At 42.5% G+C, this 23,289-nt stretch overlaps 1 protein-coding gene across 1 annotated transcript in view; it reads left to right on the top strand.

The window, feature by feature from the left end:
• Window positions 1-23,289, top strand: part of gfra2a (GDNF family receptor alpha 2a) — a 93,458-nt gene that overhangs the window by 50,568 nt on the left and 19,601 nt on the right. Inside the window, exons 4-6 of the mRNA XM_048244248.1 lie at window positions 1,643-2,027; window positions 21,570-21,679; window positions 22,136-22,276. Coding sequence (XP_048100205.1) covers window positions 1,643-2,027; window positions 21,570-21,679; window positions 22,136-22,276 — 636 coding nt within the window. The remainder of the gene's footprint in view (window positions 1-1,642; window positions 2,028-21,569; window positions 21,680-22,135; window positions 22,277-23,289) is intronic.

The following is a 23,289-nucleotide window of genomic DNA, read 5'->3' as shown; positions in this document are numbered from 1 at the left end:
CCTGCTTCTTCAGCTGTAAACATCACATTGATAAACTTCTCTCTCTCCTCCTCTTTCTCCTCCCAGTCGCACATTCCACTGTTCATCGATAGTAAATATTTGTTTCCAGCTTATGTCTCAGAAACCTTTTTTATCATGCACTCCTCTAAGCCTCATCGGAAAATATGGAGATCAGTTGATGCGTTATAAACCATGTCTGGCAATCTATGTCTGGACAAATCTCTTTCTGGAGTCTCCCTCTCTCTCTCTCTCTCTCTCTCTCTCTCTCTCTCTCTCTCTCTCTCTCTCTCTCTCTCTCTCTCTCTGTGTCTGTGTGTGTGTGTGTGTGTGTGTTAGGGGTTTCACATCTACTCATTTGTATTAGTTAAGTTTTTAATAACAGTCGTTAGTCGACAGTTGTCAATTAGTCGTACCTTGCTAACGTTACTGCAAGAGTTAGGTATTTCATATTTAGATGGTTAGACTGATCCATAGTAGACTTATTTTCATTGCAATTTCATACAGTTTTCCTCAGCTTACATCTCACTGTGGAACAGGTTTTCGATAAGAAACGTCAAGCCCATTAGGTTTTGCACAACTGCTGCCAACAGCAACGACAAGTGATTTTACAGTAATAGTAATTTAGTGACAAGTTGTTGAAGCCCCTCTAGTGAGAGTGGTTGTGTGTGTGTGTGTGTGTGTGTGTGTGTGGGACATCCATCTGCTCTGGACCATACCATTCACACATGTGCAGGTACCTGTAGTGCTGAAACATGACAAGTACTGCAGCTTTTTAAATGTCTTCAAATGCTTCCGAAAACATGCTTGTGTTTTGAAAGACTGATTTGATATTGAACCTCACCATGTTTTGATAAAGTTAGCATATAAAGAGAAAGTGTGTGTGTTACATAGTATTTAATGAACATAATGTGGTTTTGAGCAGAGAATTAACTATGGGCAATTATGTTTAGAGTTTGGAAAAAGTGCTTTAGCTACAGGTACTAAAACTGTAATAGGGATGTTGGGTCATTTATGTTGGTTTGCGCTGCACTCTCACAAGGAGCCTGGTCAGCACATCACCATGAGCCGTCCTGAGCCGTCCAAGTGAAAGCTCAAACATCCAAAGGGGGGTTTATTCATTTATACCAGTGTGAAAGCATGGCCAACTTTCAAGGCCCACTGTGCCTGCTGCCTTTTAGATAGAAGCTTGTCATCAAGGGAATTTTCCATTTGTCATCTCACACACAACATATCATCCACTCAGTCTCTGGACAATTTAAATGTGTTATATCGTTGCCATTGAAGTCAATTTTTATTCCAGTTTATTTTTTAATGTCTTAATGTGCTGTGGAAAATATAACTCTATTGGATACAGCGTGTATTGTGTGAAAGACTGTAATGTACTTTAAATGCAACGTTTTCAAGGGCATTCATTTTGTTCTCCATGGCAGTCTGAAGCCTTTAAGATTGGATGCTTTATATAGCCAAACCTCTTCTTCAGCAATCACTTAAAGACATAATAGTGCATTGTGGAGAGTCTTATGTAAAATCGTATCGTTTGCCATGATTTAACATGACACCTTGACACCTGTTATTTGATATCTATAGTTAGTTCTTTATCAGAGCATAACAATAAAAAAATGTCCTTTCCTCCTTGCCGTAGGGGTGCACTCCTCCACCCTGCGGGCCACCACCCACTGCCTGGACTCCACCCGGCCCTGCAACCCCTGCCTGGACGCCACCAAGGCCTGCAACCTGAACGACACGTGCAAGCGCCAGCGCTCCGCCTACATCGCCACGTGCAACAAGTCCCCAGCGCCCGCTCCCGCCGACACCTGCAACCGCAAGCGCTGCCACAAGGCCCTGCGGCAGTTCTTCGACCGCGTGCAGACCGAGCACAGCTATGGCCTGCTCTTCTGCTCGTGCCGGGACAGCGCCTGCGCTGAGCGCCGCCGCCAGACCATCGTGCCCTCGTGCTCTTTCGAGGAGAAGACAAAGCCCAACTGCCTGGAGCTGCGCAGGAATTGCCGCCTCGACCCGCTCTGCAGGTCAGTACTCCTATCGCCGCTTTTCTAACGTGCTTGTATGAGGGGGTGTGTGCGTATATACCTGTGTGTGTGTTTTTGAGTGGGTGTACAGTATGTGTGGGTTGTTGTATGTTTTTGAGTGAGATTTGGTATGTACAGGTGTGTGAGAGTGGTTGTGTGTATGTGTGTGGGTGACCAAGCTTATTTGTGTCTGTGTTTGTCCACTGCGGCCTCTCCCAGAAGAAGAAACCTTTCTGGGAGCAGTTCCAAGCCATTTCTCCCAAATTGTTGCACACAAAAAACCTGTATTGTTACTTTATTCAAAATAAAGCATATGTTGCCCCAGGCTTCTAAGGTCAAATTCCCTGTTCTTGCACAAGAACTCTCTTATTGTGGTGTCTAGTGGAGCGTCTCAGGTCTGTGTGGAATTCTGTAGGATTTTTTCTGCATACCCTGCCTTTGAGAAAAGTCCAAGAAAACAGCCAATATAGCAAACAAAGCTTTTTCATGGAAGTGAATAAGTTTATGGCAAAGAAAGAGACGGTGTGCATGGGGGCGATGGATTTGTGTGGGTGTACTCAGTTAAAATGACTGTGGTGTGGGTGGCTGCCTTGGTCCTTCCTGGGCTTATCTATTCATTCATAGCACATTCATGCATAGCACACTGAAGTACAATTGGAACATGGAACATCTTATTTCCTCTAAACCTACACACTGTAGACTTGGTTTAAAAAGAGAGAACGTCATCATCATCTCTTGCATATATATTTTTGATAATTTTTCTCCTTATTTTTCTTTTTCTGTGAAGCGATCTTGGGTGTCCTGAAAGGCGTTTTAAATCAAATGTATTTATTATTATTATCTTTTGAACAGTATAGAATAGTAGCAGTTCTACCTGAAACCCTCATGTTTTTTCTCCACAAAGGTTCTTGGGCGGGGACTGAGATACATGTACAGTAGTTCTAGCCAAGCCACTGCTAATCAGCACCTTTGTGTGAAGCAGGAACATTCTAGATTTGTGAAGATCTATGTATTGAAGCTGCAAACCAGCTAGCTACAATACCTATCAAATGTTACTTTCTCCACTTTTATTCTCCAGTGTTCCTTAACTTGTATCTAGGCAGTATACAGGCATGGGGGAAAAGAAGAAGAAGGTTGGTCATTAAAAAAGTAGAAAATGAGACAGAGAGCAGGAATTAGAATGGGAGTGGAAACTGGCTGCTTAATTGAGGGGGCTGTGTTCAATTATCCTGAACGGAACATTAGTAGATCACTTTCACTGTGTTTTTAGACCAATTTAACAGGCCACTGTTTAATTAACATGGCTAGATTCTGACATGGAGCCCGCCAACGCACAAGCTCACAGTGCTCTCTTGGCAGTTTGGTCAGGGATCCTATAGCAGACAGGTAAATCAGAGAAGCGTAATTATGGTATCTATGCTAACCCTAAAGTAGCACACATGTACTCTTGCCTGTACATCCCTGTGGCTCTGAAACGGCAGGAACTCAACCTAGCACTTCTACTTTTTGGTCTTTGTAATAACAGTGAATGGTAGCTCGACTTTCACAAGCTGAATTGAAGACTGAAATTAGGCCTGGTTTGCCTAATTTAGTGGATACAATTAAATGTACACAGTTAAAATGAATATACTGCACTGTCAAAATGACAACAATCACAAACATAAACACATAATAGTTGTGTTTGTTATGACAGAAATAATTGAAAAAGGCACCGTGACTATAAGATTAGCCTAACAGTCCTTTGGGAATTTCAGTTAAATGGAGAGAGCACATGTTCTCTATACAACGTACCCATGGGACAATTATGAGAATTTTCCTTCAAAGGCTTTCTGTAAAGAGTGAACTCTCTGCCTAAAGTGAACTCTCACCTCACCAATTGGTGAATCAAAAAAAAAAATGCAAGGAAGAATATATATATATATAGGCGAGGCAAGGCAAGGCAACCACCTGTACATGTTATGGAAAGGAGGTATCCATTTTGGTCATTGTTTCACTCTGGGGGCTTACCGTATTACGAGGGATTTACATGTTCAAACAGCTCCGTGCCTCACTAGCAGATTCCCACGCGCTTGCAGGAGATGATGGGAAAGAAAAAAGAAATCCCTGCAATTTATTAAACGTATTACAGCACGTATATGCAGTATAGGTGTATATATGGGCCCTGTTCAGTGGGTGGGTGGAGCAACCCTCACCCTGTACCCCGTCATCATCATTATCTCCATCACAACACCACCTTCGCCGCCCTGCCCGAAGACGGATGGGATTTTGGATACCAGTTATTTAGTGGAACGTTGCGCAGCGATCTCTCGCCTCCAAGCGTTCGCACCTGACGGAGGCCTGACGAGTAATGACTCAATTCCTCCAATGACATCCATTCCAGGAAATAATCCTCCTATGCAGTTCTGCCTGACCCACTTTGCAATGAAAATACCCTTAACGATAAGATCTCCGTCATTCAGCAGCACAGCGTAAAAAAAAAAAAAAGCCATCGTCTCTGCGCGGTGATTCATGATTGACTCGATAATGAGCGGGGGCTGTGTCGCAGCCTGGTGGATTTGGAGCTGTGGAGAGGCTCGCTGTGGGTGACCTCTCTGGGTCCTTCTCTGGCTCCACCCTTCCCTTACAACTTATTTGGGAGATTTTTCAGTGGCCAAAGGGAATCTCATTATGTGCAGGCTTGTCCTCCTTCATCTATTTTTTTCAATAATCCAGCGTCTTTTGAAGAGCAGCAGAGGTTTCTAATCAGATAAAAAAGAGAGCAGTGAATGAGCTCAAACTGGCTGAGGATTGGCTTAATTTCCGTAGGAGTAGTTTGCATGTAAAAAGAAGGACATTGAGAACAAATAAATTTATGAAATACACACACATACACACATAGACACACAGACAACACACACATACTCTGCCACACTCACAACTTGAGATGTTTTTTAACATGATGTTTTTTTTTTCTGTGTCCAGATAGGAACAACACATTTGTTTTAAGAGTGCTGTAGGAATGAGATGATTGTGTATGTGGGGGCATTTTCACTGGATACAATGAGACGAGGATTTAGGACCATTTTCTGCTTGGTGGGCTACAGGATTTAGATAATACCCTGGTACAGTAATTACACCATACGCATCTTGGCAGATATCAAAGAAAAGTTGCTCATAAAGGGTGGCTTTCACTATATCCGCCCGTATTAGTTGGCTAACATTGGTTCCCTGCTTTCAGGATCGTCCTCATGAGGGAAATTGTGCAGGCCTTTCTCTGGCCCTTGGGAAAAAATGAGGGGCAGTTACAATGTTGTTTCAAGCTTCTGTGGACAAGCCTTTACAAACCCTTCAGTGGAATCATCAGGGGAGGCTAAACTCCCCTACTTAAAGGGCTTCTGTTGTAAACAGCTCGTTGATTTATTACCAGTCTCATTGAGAAAGGAGATGCACACAGAGAGCCTTTCAAGCTTTACCCCCAGACGTGTGCGTGCGTGTGTGTGTGTGTGTGTGTGCGTAAAGAGAGAGAGAGAAAAAGAGACAGAGAGAGAGAGAGTTAGAGACAGAGCTATGTATAGAAAGACTATGCATGTAAAGACAATGTGAGACTGTATGAAAACAGTATGCCTAGTGTGTGAGGAGATGAGCGAGGGGATTGGAACCATGAAGATAGACAAAGATATCAAGAGAGGAAACTAGTACAAAAGTGCTGAGAGAGCTATGCATTAGTGTGTGTGTGTGAGTAAGAGTGAGAGAGAGACAGAAAAAAAAGAAAGAGAGAATAGATGCGTGGTAGGTGTTAGGTAAAGGAGGATTTATCGATTCTCGAAATGCTAGAGAGGTCTGCTGGCGTCAGGCAGAGAGGCTCTATATTCCCCAGGTCTACCTGCGTCACACACACACACACACACTTAATCCTTCCCTGACCATGTCGGTTCTGTCACCCTGTTGTGCTGCTTCCCACTATTTACTATAAGAAAATCCAGGCCTTACCTAACCTAACATATCTCCCAGTTCTTGGCACAGACCTTGGTTATCTCACCTCAACTACTGTAACGCCTTCTTAACAGGCCTCCCGGCATGCGTGGTGAAGGGTGGAGAAGGGTGCGGCTAGTCGCCGGCATCAAATGCAAGTCACTAATGCTTGCCTATCAAGTGAATGCTTCCATTTAAATGCCCTCACTAAGGCTTATGCTACCCCACAGCCACTGTGCTGCGTTCCTCCACATCATCCGGTACTGCCATCCCTACATACTCGGCAATCCAGACTATTTTCATTTCTTGTTCCCCATTGGTGAAACGACCTACCAAGTGCTACCAGAGCAGGAGCAACCCTCTCTGTCTTCAAGAGCAGTTAGAGATGAAGCTCCTTCGAGAGTACCTCCTCTTCGAACACATCTAAAAACCCAACACACCTAACATGCATTTACCGTACGCTTTCTTTCTTCCCTCCTTTCCGCCTCAGTCTTCTACCACTCCTTTCATTGGTAGTATTCTACCACTCTTTTCTTCGACTACACTTAAAACTAATACTTAAACTTCGCGACTCTCATCCTCTGGTATTTATTGTAGTAGTATTTACAGTATTGTAGTTGTGTTTATTGTAGTAGTTATCAAAGTAGTATTTATTTTGTATTACCTAAGGGCTCTGTTAGAGCCTCTGCCAAATGAATAAATGCCCTACATGTAAATGTAACCATCTCTGGGTAATTAATTTGGAGGTCACAATGACAGACAGCTCTAATCTCTCTCTCTCTCTCTCTCTCTCTCTCTCTCTTATGAAGAGCAATGCTGGTATTTGTTTGATTCAGGTGAGAGCGCACAGGAGTGCACAGAGGCACACTTATTTTGAGTGTCATTAGAAGACATCCCATGTTGAGCTCTCGCGGTAGATTTAGAACGAACAGCAGAATACAGGCACTTCTGATTTGTTTGCTTGGGGAGATTTTCTGCCTTTCTAACACACACACACACACACACACACACACACACACACACACACACACACACACACACACACACACACACACAAACTCACACACATTGATCGCCCGTGTGAGATCAATCAAATGTTTCCCCGACTTTGATTTGTCTCTTCCTCGCTTCTTTTCCCATCCTTCTGTCACTCAGTCTGTCTGTCTCTGTGACTGCTGTTTGGCCTGGAGGTGTGCTGGCCCCTCAGTCTCTCGCTCTCTAAGATGTGGCAGTGAGGGGTCCCTCTATGCCTGTAATGCCCTCACCCTCTTCTAGGCTCACATCCATGCCAGCGAGTGATTGACAGGCCGTCACTATAGATGGGAGGCTCTGTAGAGGATGGGACTGAAGCGATGTGAGGAGTGATCTCTGGGTTTCTGGGTGGGAGTGATTCAGAAATAACAACACAGCCGGCCTGGAGTTAGGAACTAGCAGTTGACAGAATAAAGCATTTTGCGATAGCATGTGATGGCATGATGCAATGTATTTTTAATAGTATTTCCTCCCATGGTAGACTGATGTTAAGATATCAAAATAAGCACCATGCTCTGACAATCCTCAAACAAGACATTGTTTTTGTCAGGACTGTGGAGTGTGACACCATAAGCCTTCATTTCAGCAAATTGCCTCATGCCTGTTTTGTGGATCCATGCAGGAATCTAGGGGTGGATCTTTGGTCTTGAAACCGTTCCAGTAACAATGTTGGCATGCTTAGTAAACATGTAAACAAGTAAAACATTTGTCTACACTTAAATCCTCATGTGTGAGCTAAAGGTCTCCCGAATGTGCTTTTATGAAAGAAACCATGCATTGAATTAGCCCTCTGTGGCACCTAAAGCTGATCCTCTTGGCACTACTAGGCATCACTGCATGGAGAGCCTCTGTAATCCACGGATGGATACTATGCCAACTCAAGACATTTAAAATCTTACATAAAACTTGGTGGTTGGCACATGGCATATGTTTTTTTTCTTCTGTCTCCCTTTTACCTCATGTTTTTTCTTTCTCTTGCAGAGTATTTTCACTTAATCCTAAACAAAAGGAATAAGTTGTTTGATTTCAGAATGAGCAAAGAAAAGTGTTAGCAATTCTGCTGCTGGGATCTGTCTTTTATGCTTGAGAGCCAGTAGTTGATACCCAGAGCTCTCGGCTGTAGGCTAGGCTAAAAGTTATCACAGCAATCCTTCAAACTTTATTACAAGGACTGCCAGAGGCAAGAAATCTTCACAGTCCCACACGTCTACATGTTTTTTTCCCCACACAGTTGGTGTTGTTAAACACAAAGGAAATTAAACTACTGTTGACTTCTGTACTGCTCAATTAATTAGCCTTTTTTTTCTCCTCGGTTGTGTTGTCTTTTAGAGAAATGTATGCCCAACTGGGGTAGGCCTACTAGATTCACTCTGTATTTCATTGGAAATGTGATTAAGAATTGGATGAATTGAGGAACCTCATACTTATTACAGTGCATGAAAATGCACTGTTCTGTTATCCGAAGTCTTCTTCTTCTTCTTCTTCTTCTTCTTCTTCTTCTTATTCTTCGCACCAAATTTCTGCGTCTAATTCAGCTTTAACCATTTAACGTAGAAACTTCGTTCAAACTTTGTAACGTCGGTCTTAAAAAGGAGACTTGAGGAATGTATTTTTCACTTTTGTAAACTTTATACTTTTTGAGATATTAATAAAAAACAAGCTTATTTTCCCCCATAGACTTTGTATGGGGGCAATGACATCATAATGGGATAATTAACTTGATTTGCACCTGTATCAACGTCCAGCTGCTCAACTAGGTCCCATCAAAAAGCTAGTTAAACTGATTGCACCTGTATCAACTGCTTTCTGCTCAATTAGGCCAACTCTCTCTGTGTATCTCCATTCTACAAGGATATACAGTAAGGCACATTCCATCCAACTTTCTATCCATTCATCCTCTTCAAACCATTCACTCATCTACCCATTATACTATCCCATCAACATCCATTAAACAATCTGCCTATCAACATCCATTCAACTTTCTGTCTATCAACATCCATAACACTATCTACATTTAACTTTTAAACTATATACTCTGGGCCAGATGTACGTACATTTGCGAATGTAGCGTTATCAGCGCCATGGACACACCGCAGATTGCGAGCGCTGTCAGACCCAAGTTTCCGTCGTATTTATCAATTGTTCAATCCTTAGTGTAAACTGCGCCTTTCTCTGCCCTTCTCCGCCCATAAACGCAATTTATGAACGTCCACAACTGAATGGCAGCGCCTACAAGCGCAGTTGAATGAAGTTAACTGATGACAACATTAAAAAGAATCAAACGTTTAGCGATCATGAAATAATACCATACATGATAAGATGTAAGCAGGGAGATAATGAAGATCAGTAGTTCTACTCAAACTACTTGTGCACGTAGGCTCTGGAAGATTGGTCAAATCTAGCAAGTAGGAAACTTTAAGTGAATGACGTGAAAGTGAAAGTAAGACATGCGAAAGGCCAACGAAAATTAAGGTTGCTTTTGGTAGTACAAATACTTTCACCACAAAAACTGGTGTTCTAAATAGCGATTCTGTTGTCTTTGAAAGGTTCTCTTATTGACGCATTGAACTGCAATGTGGATTAACACCTGTTTTTACAAGGCGGAAGTATTTAGGCGCAGAATAGACGTGCGCTTTCAGGAGCAGTCTTTGTACATACCGCGGAATACATAACTAGGCACTCTTTACTCTTCCCCTCCCATCTTTTTACGCTAAACTCCCAATCGCAATCTGCCACTTTCAGCTCCCGCGACAGGCAGTTTGCGCTTTTACATCATTGCGGCCTGTTTGTACATACCTCGCAATGATTTTACACGCACATTGCGAAACAAATACGCCTGAAATGGGCGCAAAAGCGTTAGTACATCTGGCTCTCTGTCTCAGGCTTTAAACATACAATCTGGCTCTACAGATCCTGTTCAACTATTTCCTCTGCCCACAACTGTTTCAAAATAAATGTCCTCACTACAATAATTCACTATTAAATAATTTAACTATTTAAACGACTCAACTATTAAACTGTTCAGCCATTTCAACTGTCAGTTGTTATCAACTATGACTTCTGCCAACTGTTATCAAATAAAAGTTTGTTTGGCATTTTATGTTAATATACAGTATGTTTATATTTTCATGCACTGGTAATTTCCTCGAAATTACATTTTCTAGTTCTCTTTGATGATCCAATAGCCCTCCTTGCGTATAATGAATTAAAAATTAGGGTGTAGAAAATCTGGATTACGGAAGCATTGTTGGAAGATACATTGCAACAGCACATACAGTAGTTACATTACACTGTCAGCTGTTACCGTGCTTTACCACCTGTAGGTTAGTGGTAACCTACATTCACCCAAAAATTTACCCTAAATGAGAAATAACTGGAATCAAGTACAGTTGCAGTCCTGATTAATAGCCAGTAGGTGTGAGTTTCCGTGCCCTACATATTAGCATAGCATGCATGTAAACAGATGTTTCATTGTTTGAGAGAGGGCATGTCTTTATGTGCAGGTTAATTACCAGTTTGCCACAGCCTCCCATTTTGTCTTTCTCCCGTTCCATTAGCATTAACTTTTTGAACTTCCTCAGCTGTCAGCTGAGTTTTCACTGAAGGCGTTGTTTATGCAGATGCAACACTGCACACAGCCTACCACACTCTCTTATGTCTCTACTAATCTCCTGTTAAGCCCTGAGATGGCATTAGAGGTTTTCAGGTCGTATGTGATCAATAATTAATCTTCAATGAGAAGCAACTGGAACAAACACACAAAGGATGTGGTGTCTTGCCACAGACTGCCAAATGACTAAGTCTACTTTTGAGGCCAGCCAATTTCAGAAAAAAAAGAAAACTTGTTGAAATATACACAGACACATTTTGAGTTCTAAAGCTTTGCGATTGCATTTTTTATTTTCATATATTGCTTATCTTTTTTTGTTTGCCAGTAAAAGCAAACACACTAGCTTGCCTGAGGGCTTGCCATATACTTGAACGCTAGCATTTCAATAAACAATTGATGGAACAACCATGTGCTTGTGCACGCATTGTGGTTTTCTATATTGTATTGTCAAGCAAGTCACCTAGGACCGAACAGGCCAGAACTTCTTAAAGCGCTATAGCAGGGCTCTCAAGTTTTGAAGTTTGCAAGGAGTGAGACTTTGTTTCTCAGGGGGAGGGGGCTCTGGGGGCTCCCATTTAAAGCACTGTGGTTCAATGTCAGCCATTTTCACAGTCATGAGGCCATCCTTAAAAATATTCTTGTTTGCAGTAACAGCTAAAAAAATAAAAAAAAAGTACAATTTTGGTCATGGTGATTACGTAGGTATGAATTTAAACAAATGTGCATATTGTGACGTAACTGACTGGGTCCTCAACCCGTGCCTTCAGGCACATCACTGCAAACCTCAATCTGATGCAGGTTATGTAGACCAGCCTTTCTCAAACTTCTTTGACCTGAGGCCCAGTCATTTCAGACTTTGGGGTCATAGGGCTCATCTACACGTACCCAACCCCACTCACTCCAAATCAAATTGTCATTATCATTATCACAATCGTTATTATGCCTATATTGTTATACATGCACTTTCACTTAAAGGAACCGTATGTAAGAAATTAATTACAATTAATCATAAAATGGCCCTGATATGTCACTAGACATTAAGAAATCATGTTCATTTCAAATACTTATATCGCTGACAACAGTAGTCCGTACATTATGTTACATATGGTTCCTTTAAATGTTTTGTGACATGCAAATCAGAGGGCTGCTTTAATAATGTAAGATATAATTAGTTTCATTGCTTTTGCATGGTTGCATGATGCTTGCATAAGAAAATAAATACTTCTCAAAACAGCAACAATTATATGGGTGCTATTGTTTTGGGATGTTTCCCTCATGCAAGCATCATACATTGGTAGGAAATAGAGAAAAAAATACATGTTTTTTAATGAAGTTTAATTTGAATGCCTGAAGGATTCAGGGAACACAATACCAGCTTTTTTGGCGAGCAGATAGGCATAAATCACTGATCTGTTGATCTTTAACAGATAGAAAGAAGGCTACAATAGCTTTTGGCCACGTTATATTCAAATTTGACTATACAATACTCAGTGCTATACAGTGTATTATACAGTCTCTGCTCTGTTTCTATGGAAGTTCCAAAAATCAACGTTGTTGTCAAGTGTCGTTAAACAATTAAATAGCATTCAACAGGTTGAAGCGGAGCTTTGATACCAACGTTATCGATTAGTTTCAGTTTCTCTCGCGCAGGCGCCTGCACTGAATGAACGCTCATACCACCACTTTATTGTATGGCTCCATGTTTAATGACATCGATAGCAGAAACGTTTGTTTTCTTTTTTGTCGGTCCGCGGTATCTTGATCAACTGCGCAGCAAATTATCAGAGGAAGCGCCGGGCCTAATTTCACTCCACGACTCGCGGACCAGCAGTCTCCACGTTGCGGACCCACATCAAAACAAAACTAGGCCTATTACCTGATTGGTTGATAAATCCTATTTTCGGATTGGCCGATAGGTTAGTAACTGAACAGCAGATTACTAACTGCAGATTACTGTGCTGAATGAGTGCACAGACAGCAACGTTGTGTGACACGTTTGTAAAATATAGCCCTTAGAAATGTCTGTGCGGTCAAGTTAATAATTTCTCGGAGTGAGAAATGCCATGTGTGGCGTTAGAGCGTGTGAAGTCATTGAAATGCGTGTGTCTCACGCTCAATGCGTCAGATTTAAGAGGTCTGCCGCTATAGCTTTGATGCGCCAGTTCGGCTGATTTAGCCTCTGGCTAACCCTGGTTTAGCCTCAGGCCAATAGTGTGCTTCACCATATAGATGATGATCAGTGGTCATTCTGTTGGATATGCAGTGAGTCCATTATTTATATCTGTGTCTGCTTAGATGAGAGTTTAGCCACAAATGAAGGACTATGTATAGACTAGTAATGTGAAAAAAAACACTTTCCAAAGAAATGGGTGCTCAAAAGTCAGCATTTGTAAGCAGCATAATTGTTTTTGTATTTTAAATAATGCAACCAACTTAAGTGGTGAAAAGGGGCGTAAGAGGATTTTCATGAATCATATTCATGAAGTATATTTTGAGAACCAGAACTAGAACATAACCACTTGTCTTTTTATTGATGATACATTTCTACATAGTTACTTTCTCTCTGTTTAACTTTAACTTAAGCGAGAGGGGCAGATGTACTGACATGTTAATGCCAGCATTTGGTGTATGTTCATCACAACCTTTGCCTAAAGCATAGCGTGGTTTGAATTAACAGACCATATTATGTTGCAAACTGATGTCTGCATGCAGAAAAACTGCAGGATGAAAAGTAGGTGTCTTCTTTCTTATATATGTATTCATGGCAGGGTCCTGGGGACAAGGGACAGTTTGGGCTATGAGGCTCTATGAGAGGAGATCTGCAAAGAGCGAAGTTATTGTATGAAAAAATAGTGGGAAGACTGCACAAATCTGTTTTGCCTTTAAAAGTGGGGTTTATCACAAGTAAGTGTAGCTGCAATTAAGTTTAGTACATTCAACATGAAAATATAGTGAAAATATATATAAAAATATTATAAATAGTATATTTGTTATGCTGCACATTTCAACCTACAGTACGTGCCCATGGCCTGACTGGTCTCTTATGGGGTTTTGCCCATACCCAGTGGGGAGAATTCCCCCCATAACCATCAAATCTAGCTGGTGATCGGACATGCTATCACACATGCACATGCTATCACATACTGCAGACCATTTTGGTTAGCATACACAACCTCGTTAGTACCGCACCATATTTGCAGACAATGTTCAGACAGTGGTAAGAGGCCCCTATCTTCATTACTGCAATGGATTATAAAAAAGCAGAAACGTTTGTTTTCTTTTTTGTCGGTCCGCGGTATCTTGATCAACTGCGCAGCAAATTATCAGAGGAAGCGCCGGGCCTAATTTCACTCCACGACTCGCGGACCAGCAGTCTCCACGTTGCGGACCCACATCAAAACAAAACTAGGCCTATTACCTGATTGGTTGATAAATCCTATTTTCGGATTGGCCGATAGGTTAGTAACTGAACAGCAGATTACTAACTGCAGATTACTGTGCTGAATGAGTGCACAGACAGCAACGTTATTATGACACGTTTGTAAAATATAGCCCTTAGAAATGTCTCCAATGCGGTCAAGTTAATAATTTCTCGAGTGAGAAATGCCATGTGTGCGTTAGAGCGTGTGAAGTCATTGAAATGCGTGTGTCTCACGCTCAATGCGTCAGATTTAAGAGGTCTGCCGCTATAGCTTTGATGCGCCAGTTCGGCTGATTTAGCCTCTGGCTAACCCTGGTTTAGCCTCAGGCCAATAGTGTGCTTCACCATATAGATGATGATCAGTGGTCATTCTGTTGGATATGCAGTGAGTCCATTATTTATATCTGTGTCTGCTTAGATGAGAGTTTAGCCACAAATGAAGGACTATGTATAGACTAGTAATGTGAAAAAAAACACTTTCCAAAGAAATGGGTGCTCAAAAGTCAGCATTTGTAAGCAGCATAATTGTTTTTGTATTTTAAATAATGCAACCAACTTAAGTGGTGAAAAGGGGCGTAAGAGGATTTTCATGAATCATATTCATGAAGTATATTTTGAGAACCAGAACTAGAACATAACCACTTGTCTTTTTATTGATGATACATTTCTACATAGTTACTTTCTCTCTGTTTAACTTTAACTTAAGCGAGAGGGGCAGATGTACTGACATGTTAATGCCAGCATTTGGTGTATGTTCATCACAACCTTTGCCTAAAGCATAGCGTGGTTTGAATTAACAGACCATATTATGTTGCAAACTGATGTCTGCATGCAGAAAAACTGCAGGATGAAAAGTAGGTGTCTTCTTTCTTATATATGTATTCATGGCAGGGTCCTGGGGACAAGGGACAGTTTGGGCTATGAGGCTCTATGAGAGGAGATCTGCAAAGAGCGAGTTATTGTATGAAAAATAGTGGGAAGACTGCACAAATCTGTTTTTTGCCTTTTAAAAGTGGGGTTTATCACAAGTAAGTGTAGCTGCAATTAAGTTTAGTACATTCAACATGAAAATATAGTGAAAATATATATAAAAATATTATAAATAGTATATTTGTTATGCTGCACATTTCAACCTACAGTACGTGCCCATGGCCTGACTGGTCTCTTATGGGGTTTTGCCCATACCCAGTGGGGAGAATTCCCCCCATAACCATCAAATCTAGCTGGTGATCGGACATGCTATCACACATGCACATGCTATCACATACTGCAGACCATTTTGGTTAGCATACACAACCTCGTTAGTACCGCACCATATTTGCAGACAATGTTCAGACAGTGGTAAGAGGCCCCTATCTTCATTACTGCAATGGATTATAAAAAAGTTGTAGGTCTAATTTTGGATGTGGATTTGGATTTAAAAATATCACTACACACTAATAATTTGCTCTAACAGGATAATTGCCCATTTCTCTACTTGCAGTTGCATGTTTCTGAATTGGGTAATTGGCTTTGGGCACAACCTGAGTAACAGTGGACGCACCCACATAAAGAAGATACTTTTCTGCTAGAATAGTGTCATATTTATGCAAAATTGTGCACAAAAACACACTCATCCCTACTCATGCTGTACATGGCTTTGTATTGCCCAAGATGCACGAGGGGGGTACTGCATTATAGGGCAGTGTGGGAATGTCATGCAGAATTGTGTCACAATGAGTTGATTCAGATGAGGGGAGGATGTGTCTCTCTGTGTCACTGTGACTTCAGCTGTGCAGGGGCGACAGGACTTAAATGCAGATGCTTCAGGCCAGTGAGCAGCACTGGAGGTGCATGGGAGGAAAGAATGCTGAAATGGCAGCTGGGAGTGTGTGTGTGTGTTGGGGGTAGTGCTGCAGTTTGTGTGTGTGTGGATGAGTAAATGTCTTTTTCAGTTAGATTTGAAGATAGTCACTTGTATAGATGTCAAGGTAGCCCCAGATCCACGGAAAACAGTTTTTTTTAACAAGTTGGTGTGAACATGGTTAAAAATTGGTCTTGAAATTGAGAATTGATTTCATTTTTTAAATCCTCTGTTCAGTTGATCACAAAGTTTAAGGAATGACTTTACAACATGTATTTGTATTTGCAGTATGATGTTGTGGAGTTATATAGCTTGGCATTGCTCTGTGAGCAGAATCTTGGTGGATCAAGTTAAAAACTGCAACGAATGTCTCAAAGCAACATTGTCATTATTCACCAGAAATGATAATAGTATTGTCAGTGCTCCCTGACAAATCAGTAGAAACTTTAATTAATTTGTAGCTTATTCTAAAAAAGGGGTTTAACAAAAAAACAAAAAAAACAATGCAAGTGATAGCCCTTCCAGCGGCCACACACTCTCACACCACACAACAGCACCATAAGCATCATATTTTGCTTGTTCCAGATGAATGTGCTTTTCAGGGGCTCTTATGCCACTGCACTCCTCAGAGCAGAGTGTCCAAATGCCTGAGTGGGAGACAGCATGTAATTTTAACAGCGTGCGGCTAGCGCAGGTATAATGGGAGAGAGGCTCGTGGAGAGCAGTCGAATGGGCTTCATCCCCGACGTCGGAAAGCTCTTTGCACAAACAGTCCCCGACAACCTTTTCTAAACCTCAAGTGAGCGGCAAATTGCTGCAGTTATATAGTTCTCGTTTTTTGTTAAAAGCAGAGAGAGAAAGTGAGAGAGAGCGCTTGTTTCAGGCTTTCATTTTCATCCATTCGTTATGTTCCCCTTTAAGCTTGGACGAGAACAGCTAGGTTCTCTGTGACCTATCCACTTTCATGGACTTGACAAGTGTACTCCTCAGTAGTTTAAGCTTCCATAAAAGAGATAACGGTAGTTGATTAAATGAAAAAAAAAATACAAATACAAGACAGACGAACACTAGTCTCCAAAGTACAGATGGCGACGATGTGATATCTCAAAGGGAACAAGCAAACAAATAAGAAATCAGTTTCTGCCTCATTAGATGAGCAATGGGCCACAGACAGATGTAATTAGAGTCCGGTGAAGTGCCTGTGGTCTTAATTCATCTGGATAGTCCTGATTCATCTGATTCTGAAAGAGATGGGGCTGCGCCTTCATTCTCTTCTCTGTCTGTTTTGTCCGTTTGATTTTGCTAAAGTGTCCGGGGGCATGGTCCTTGAGGCTGTAATGTCTGCAAAGCTCCTCTAGCTCTGTCTGTCTCAGACAGGCAAAAAATGACTACCGGTATGTACTGATTCTGAGCTCCTTCAACCATCGAGTCTGTCAACATGTTCATACAAAAATGAAAGCAAATCAGACTGAACCCACTTTGACCCTCCATGCTTTTCCACAAACCCCATAGCACAAATACTTGGGATTTGGCTACTTAGTGTGGATTACCGGTGCTCAGACAGGGTCTATTCACAGGCTGCGTCCGCAGTTCCATCTTGAGGCCTTGCCCGTTCCTGCTGCATGGGCAGGAAAGCTGTTATTAAGCATGTAAATCAGGCAGGGGTCCTGCACATGAGCCTAATTAAAAACTCCATCTCTTATGCTTGGAGAGGGATGTTATTAATAAGACAAAAAAACCTACACAGCTTGCTTTTACAGAGCAACACTCCCCACTGGTCCTTCTCGCTGTCTTTTTCTATTGCTCTCCAGGTAATACAAGTCACCCTTGAGTCTCTGCTCAAGTTGTTAGCAATCTTTCAGAGTAAAACAATAACGATGATGAAGTCTGTGATGGCAAATATGCATTTCCTGGCAGGGGGGAATCAGAGAGAGAGAGAGAGAGAGAGAGAGAGAATGGCATGGTTATGTCAAAGATCCTTTATTACTAACCGCTTCAACCGCTCTGGTTATGTTGCTGCTTTATGGCTGAGCTTTATGATTTGTCATTATCCCCCACCTGTGGAGGAGTATTAGACTGAGATCCTTAATGGCAGTCACAGAAGAACAGATAATTGGGGGAAATTGGCGTGTCAGTCATCTAGTGAAGTAGCTATATGTCTTGTTCTACCGCTTGTCCAAGAGTGAACTTGAGTACACTCTTTTTGATTTTGTATGACGGGTTGGAGGGGTGGTGAGTGTGAGTGTCTGTTCTCTGTTCTCTGCTCTCTCTCTCTCTCTGACTTGGCTCCAAATGCCTTTCTTTTAATTGAAAACGCATTGTTAGTTTCCCATCGTTATTTCACAATTGTGAAATCTACCAAGTGAGAAGGGAAATCATAATTGGAGCCACACTGATACCAGGAAAGTGCAGCTATGGTGTGAAAATATTGGCTTATGGAAGTGCCTTTTGTAATTGTTTCTTTTCTCTTAGAGGAGACAGGTGGCTTTGTCAAGGGCAGCTGTTTAGTCTGTCCAGGGATACGCCAGGAACAGACGGAGGTGTGTTTCTGCTTCGGTGGGCATGCAAAGGCCAACGAGCACTGGCAGTAGTGAAGGTGTGCACTGGCCTTTCAGATGGACAAGCAGCGGCTCTATGTGCTGGCAGCGGCACGGGGATCAGGGCAGAACGGGCCGCTCTGCTTGTCCTCCTCCCCTCCCTGTACTCAAAACAATACCCATTTTTGAGTGGGTAATCGTTTTGAAAGTTCTGTTTTTTTATTATTGGAAATGTATATAGATTTGTAGCCTCATATAGAATCCTGTTGGAGTGCAAATATGTAAGAGGTCTATGTAAGCAGAGATAGTTCCTCTGAAACTGCACACACAGAACCTGTTGACACGCTTTTGTCAATAAATCTCAGAGGTGGACATCCCAGTCCTGCCATATATTTTTTTTACCTGTGCACACAGGTGATATCACTAATTATCTGATCTACCTGGCGGCTAATTAGGATGAGCTGGTTTACTAAATGGTTGGATCAAATACTTGGCAGGACTTTTGTGTTGTGCATTCTCAAAACCAGACAATCTGACCTTTAGGGGAAACTCAGGCCTTTACCATGGAGACCTCATGACCATAGGCTCAGCAAAAGAGCAAGGGGAGGTTCCACGGCACTCGAGAGTACACCGTTTTGAGTTTCACCTCCGATGGAGACAGCAGAGGGGCGGGAGAGTGAGAGACAAAACACTTTCTGAGGTCCACAAATGATCCCCACACCCCCTTAGAACGAGATGAATACCAGTGTGGAAAATGGGAGGAAGAACATTCCGAGAGAGAGAGAAAGAGAGAGAGGAGAAAGAGAAAGGGAAAAGAATATAGAGAGCACTGTCCACACATAAAGTGCCTTCTCTTAGATGAAGTTGTGGCTGCAGGACACAGCCATTAGTCATGGGAGAGTATTGCAGGATGGAGATAGCAGCTCTGACAGCCTGTCATTTGCCACTCAGAACAAAAGGGCAAGACAAATGAGAAACAGAGACAGAGGGATGGAGGGGAAGAGAATGTGTTGAGCAGTGGGAGAGGATGGAATTAAACCCAATATATGTACTTTTGAGGCCATCCAGGCTGCAGGACAGGCTGTCCAGAAACTGAGCTGCGGTCATTGTTCGGAATGGACACTGGTACTCATGATAAGCTGACACGCAATGCACCAGTTTCGACTGAGAGAGTGTTATTGGCTCATACACTATACTCTAGGGAGAGTGTGTGTGTGAGAAAGTGAAAAGTTGAACATGATATTGATAGCTGATGTGTGGTCTTCTTGACGTGTGGGAGGTTGGTTGGATGTGTGTGTGTGTGTGTGTGTGTGTGTGGATGGGGAGTTTTGTGTGCTGTTTAGAAGCAGATGTCTTGGCATGGAGAAGTGAGCCTGGTGAATTGAGAAAAAATAAACAACTAACGTTATATAAAAACAAAAGGAGGCTTGAGAGAAGAGTGTGAGAGAGTAAGAGGAGGACTCATTGTGGAATTTCAGAAGGTGCACATGTGAAGTGCTTGTTACCAAGAGTGCTGAAGGAATCATCAGGAGAGAAAGGCTGCTGGCAGATATTCGCAACATCACTTGTGATGTGTACATGTTGCCTCTTCCAATGATTAATATAGAATTCACCTATTTTTTACCCTCCAAGAGGGACTGTGAGCTGGGTCAAGTGGATAAAGCTACATCACGTGTGATGCTTACATGTTGCCTCTTCCTATGATCGATACAGAATTCACCCATTTTTCACCCACCACTGATGAGGTGTTATTAGTGCAATGCTAATGTGTCTCAGTGTGAGACGAACCACGGGAAAAGAGGCAGGACCTGCGAGCCGTTTGCTGCTGCTGCTGTTGTCGTTGTTGCTGTTGCTATGCAATGATTAGCTGGCTGGGTGCATCTCTCAAAATTACCACGGGAAAAAAAAGCTACACACAGCACAGAGAGAGAGAGAGAGAGAGAGAGAGAGAGATGAGAGAGAGAGGGATGAGAGAGATGAGAGAGAGAAAGAGTGAAACAGAGAGAAAGAGAGAGAGAGAGAGAGAGAAACACCTGCCTCTGTGACGTAGGGACTGAGGCTTTGGCCCCTCTGCCTGGTCAGGCAGCCTGCGGAAGGAAGCCTTACAGTGGGCAAATGCCTGTAGAAATTCCCTTTGAACTGCAGACATGGGGAGGTCAGGCCAGTGATCTATCAATAAGTAATAGAGTGAGAAAGAGAGAGAGAGAGAGAGAGAGAGAAAAGGAGAGAGTAGGCAGTAAAGGCAGAAACATATGCAGCAGTTTTATGAAGACAAAAAGCGATGAGAGTGTAACCAAGTGGAAAGGGAGAAAGGGAGAGAGCAAGGAAGGAGAGAGAGATGGAGGTGGGGGGGCACAAGGCAGAGGAGGAGGAGGTGGGGGGCACAAGGCAGAGGAGGAGGAGGTGGGGGGGCACAAGGCAGAGGAGGAGGAGGTGGGCGTAAGAAAGGGGGGAGAAAGGAAGAGGAGAGCAAAGATGGTGATTCGGTCCATCTTCGGAGGCAGCAGTGATCCGTAAAGGCAAGGTTGCCTCTGTGCACATACACGCTCAACTCTGCCCTGACTGGATTAGCCACTAGCCTCCGCAGGCATCAACACGCCAACACACACACACACACACACACACACACACACACACACAGTCTGATCTCCCAAACACGATCCTTACACACACACATACACACACTCACGCAGTGCAGTACACACAGTCTGATCTCCCAAACATGATCCTTTACAAATACGCACCGCCAGCACACACACACAAGCACACACAAAGATATTCGTGTGACAAAACATTTTAGTTCCAGACAGAGAGGAATTTGACATTTGAGACACACAGCAAAACATGGCAAGATAAATATGAAATTTTGCAATTTGAAACAAAACGCTGTTCTTTCAACTAAAAAAAAAAAAAGAAATATTCAGATATTCTGACACATTTTCACAGCCATTGCTCAGCATCTATGAGAGCCTCAGGAGATACTGCCATACACATAATCCCTCAGACCAGCATTATTTAAATGATAAAGATGCCTCAGATACGACGACAACAACAATCTGTTGATGCAGTTAGGCAAATGTGTAACAGGAAGAAAGTTTCTGATGTACAGCCGACTCACAATGCAACTGTGGTTTCTGTTTGTCTAAAGGTCCAGACTGGCTGATTTCCACACAAACTGTCAGATGAGCTCGGAGTCCACCAACAGCTGCCCCAATGAGGACTACCAGGCCTGCCTTGCTTCATATGTGGGCCTCATTGGTGAGTGGAGCGATGCAGGATGTCCAAACATACCTGAGAACCACAATGACATACAATAATTAGATATTGGACTGTTACAGTTTTTCTCGATTGCTTTAATGCTTCTGTCAATTCTAACATCACGTTTTCAAAACAATTATAGTTTGTACAGATTGCTTAGACCTGCTTAAACAAACTGGTATCTACTTCATTATTAACACCTCTTTTCCACAGCAGAAGTCATCTCTTGCGAATGTGTTCACATATTTTTATTGGGTTCACACATTTCTCATACCCTTTTGCAAAACAGAAAGTGTTCATGAAGAGCAGGTCTTAAGCAGGTCAAAGCAATCGAGAAAAACTGTATGTCTGCTCCTGCCAGTAATATACATAATTAGGTTTGAGAATGTGTCAATACATGTTGTGTTTTGTTTGTTTACTGTTTCTTTCTCTGTTTCTCTGTTTATGTGTATGTAGGGACCGACATGACCCCCAACTACATGGACTCCACTCCCATTAACTTCACCATCTCACCCGGGTGCACTTGCCGTGGCAGCGGCAACCATGAGGAAGAGTGCGAGAGGTTCCTGCAGGACTTCAGAGAGAACACCTGCCTACGTAAGTCACGGATAGAGAGAACAAAGTCTAAACAAAAAAAGGGGGAAAAAGATTGCAGTTTTGAGAAAGTTTGAGAAAGAAGTATAAATAGGTAGGGTGACCTGACAAAACAAAACCGACAACAAAGGAAGGAGAATGAGCCTACAAAAAGGGAGATAAAAAGCAAGACGGAAAGATTGAGACCAAAGAGTGAGAAAGGGAAACAGACAGACGTGTGAAGTTGTGAAGCACGGGTCCTGTCAGCTGTCTCCATGGGTCTCTTCACAGTGAGGTGATAGTGCAGCTTTGAAGCACTTCCTCAAGCACACTTAGCCAATCACCTGAAACAATGCGTTATACCCTGAAGACACATGCTCGCACTGGCTTTTCTTTCGAGGATTCATTGTGCCCGTGCTTCCTGAAACACAGGGATCTCCATCATCATGAGTAGACTGAAGACACAAAACCGGCACAATTCTTCACAGGCCGCCTTTTTTTTTAAAGATGGGATAGAGAGAGACACACTCCAGCTCTCAGCATTTTCCCCAGTTCAGGACAGCTCCCTACGCTTCCATCCTTTCGTCTTTACTCTCTCTCTCTCTCTTTTCTCTCTCTCTCTATAGCACAGCTTTCTGTGTCATTTAAAGAACATAAGGCCGACATGACGGGAATATGTTTCTTTCTGTCTGGGTGACGCCAGGAGACAGTCTCAATAGATTGCGGCGGTGTATTTTTTCCGGCTTTATAATTCATTTTGTTTCTTTTTGGGCTGAGTATGCAGAAACAGGCTTGGGGTATGGGGAAACACGTTATCCCGAAGATGCCGCTGTCAGGAGACATTTGTCATTTGAGAATTGAGTAGAAGAGTAGAGGCTATAGAATACTAAATGTGACGCTTTCTCTTTGAAGGTATTTCTGTGGGCTTGTGTGCTTTTGAGTGTAAAAGAGAACAAGGGAGTGTGGAAAAGAAAGAGTGTGTGTGTGGAGGGGGAGAGAAGGAGAGAGAGTGAGAGAATGGGAGAGAGACAGTCAGA

Source organism: Alosa alosa, chromosome 5, assembly GCF_017589495.1.
Source record: "Alosa alosa isolate M-15738 ecotype Scorff River chromosome 5, AALO_Geno_1.1, whole genome shotgun sequence".
NCBI lineage: Eukaryota > Metazoa > Chordata > Actinopteri > Clupeiformes > Clupeidae > Alosa > Alosa alosa.
This window is presented reverse-complemented; position numbering and strand designations above follow the sequence as displayed.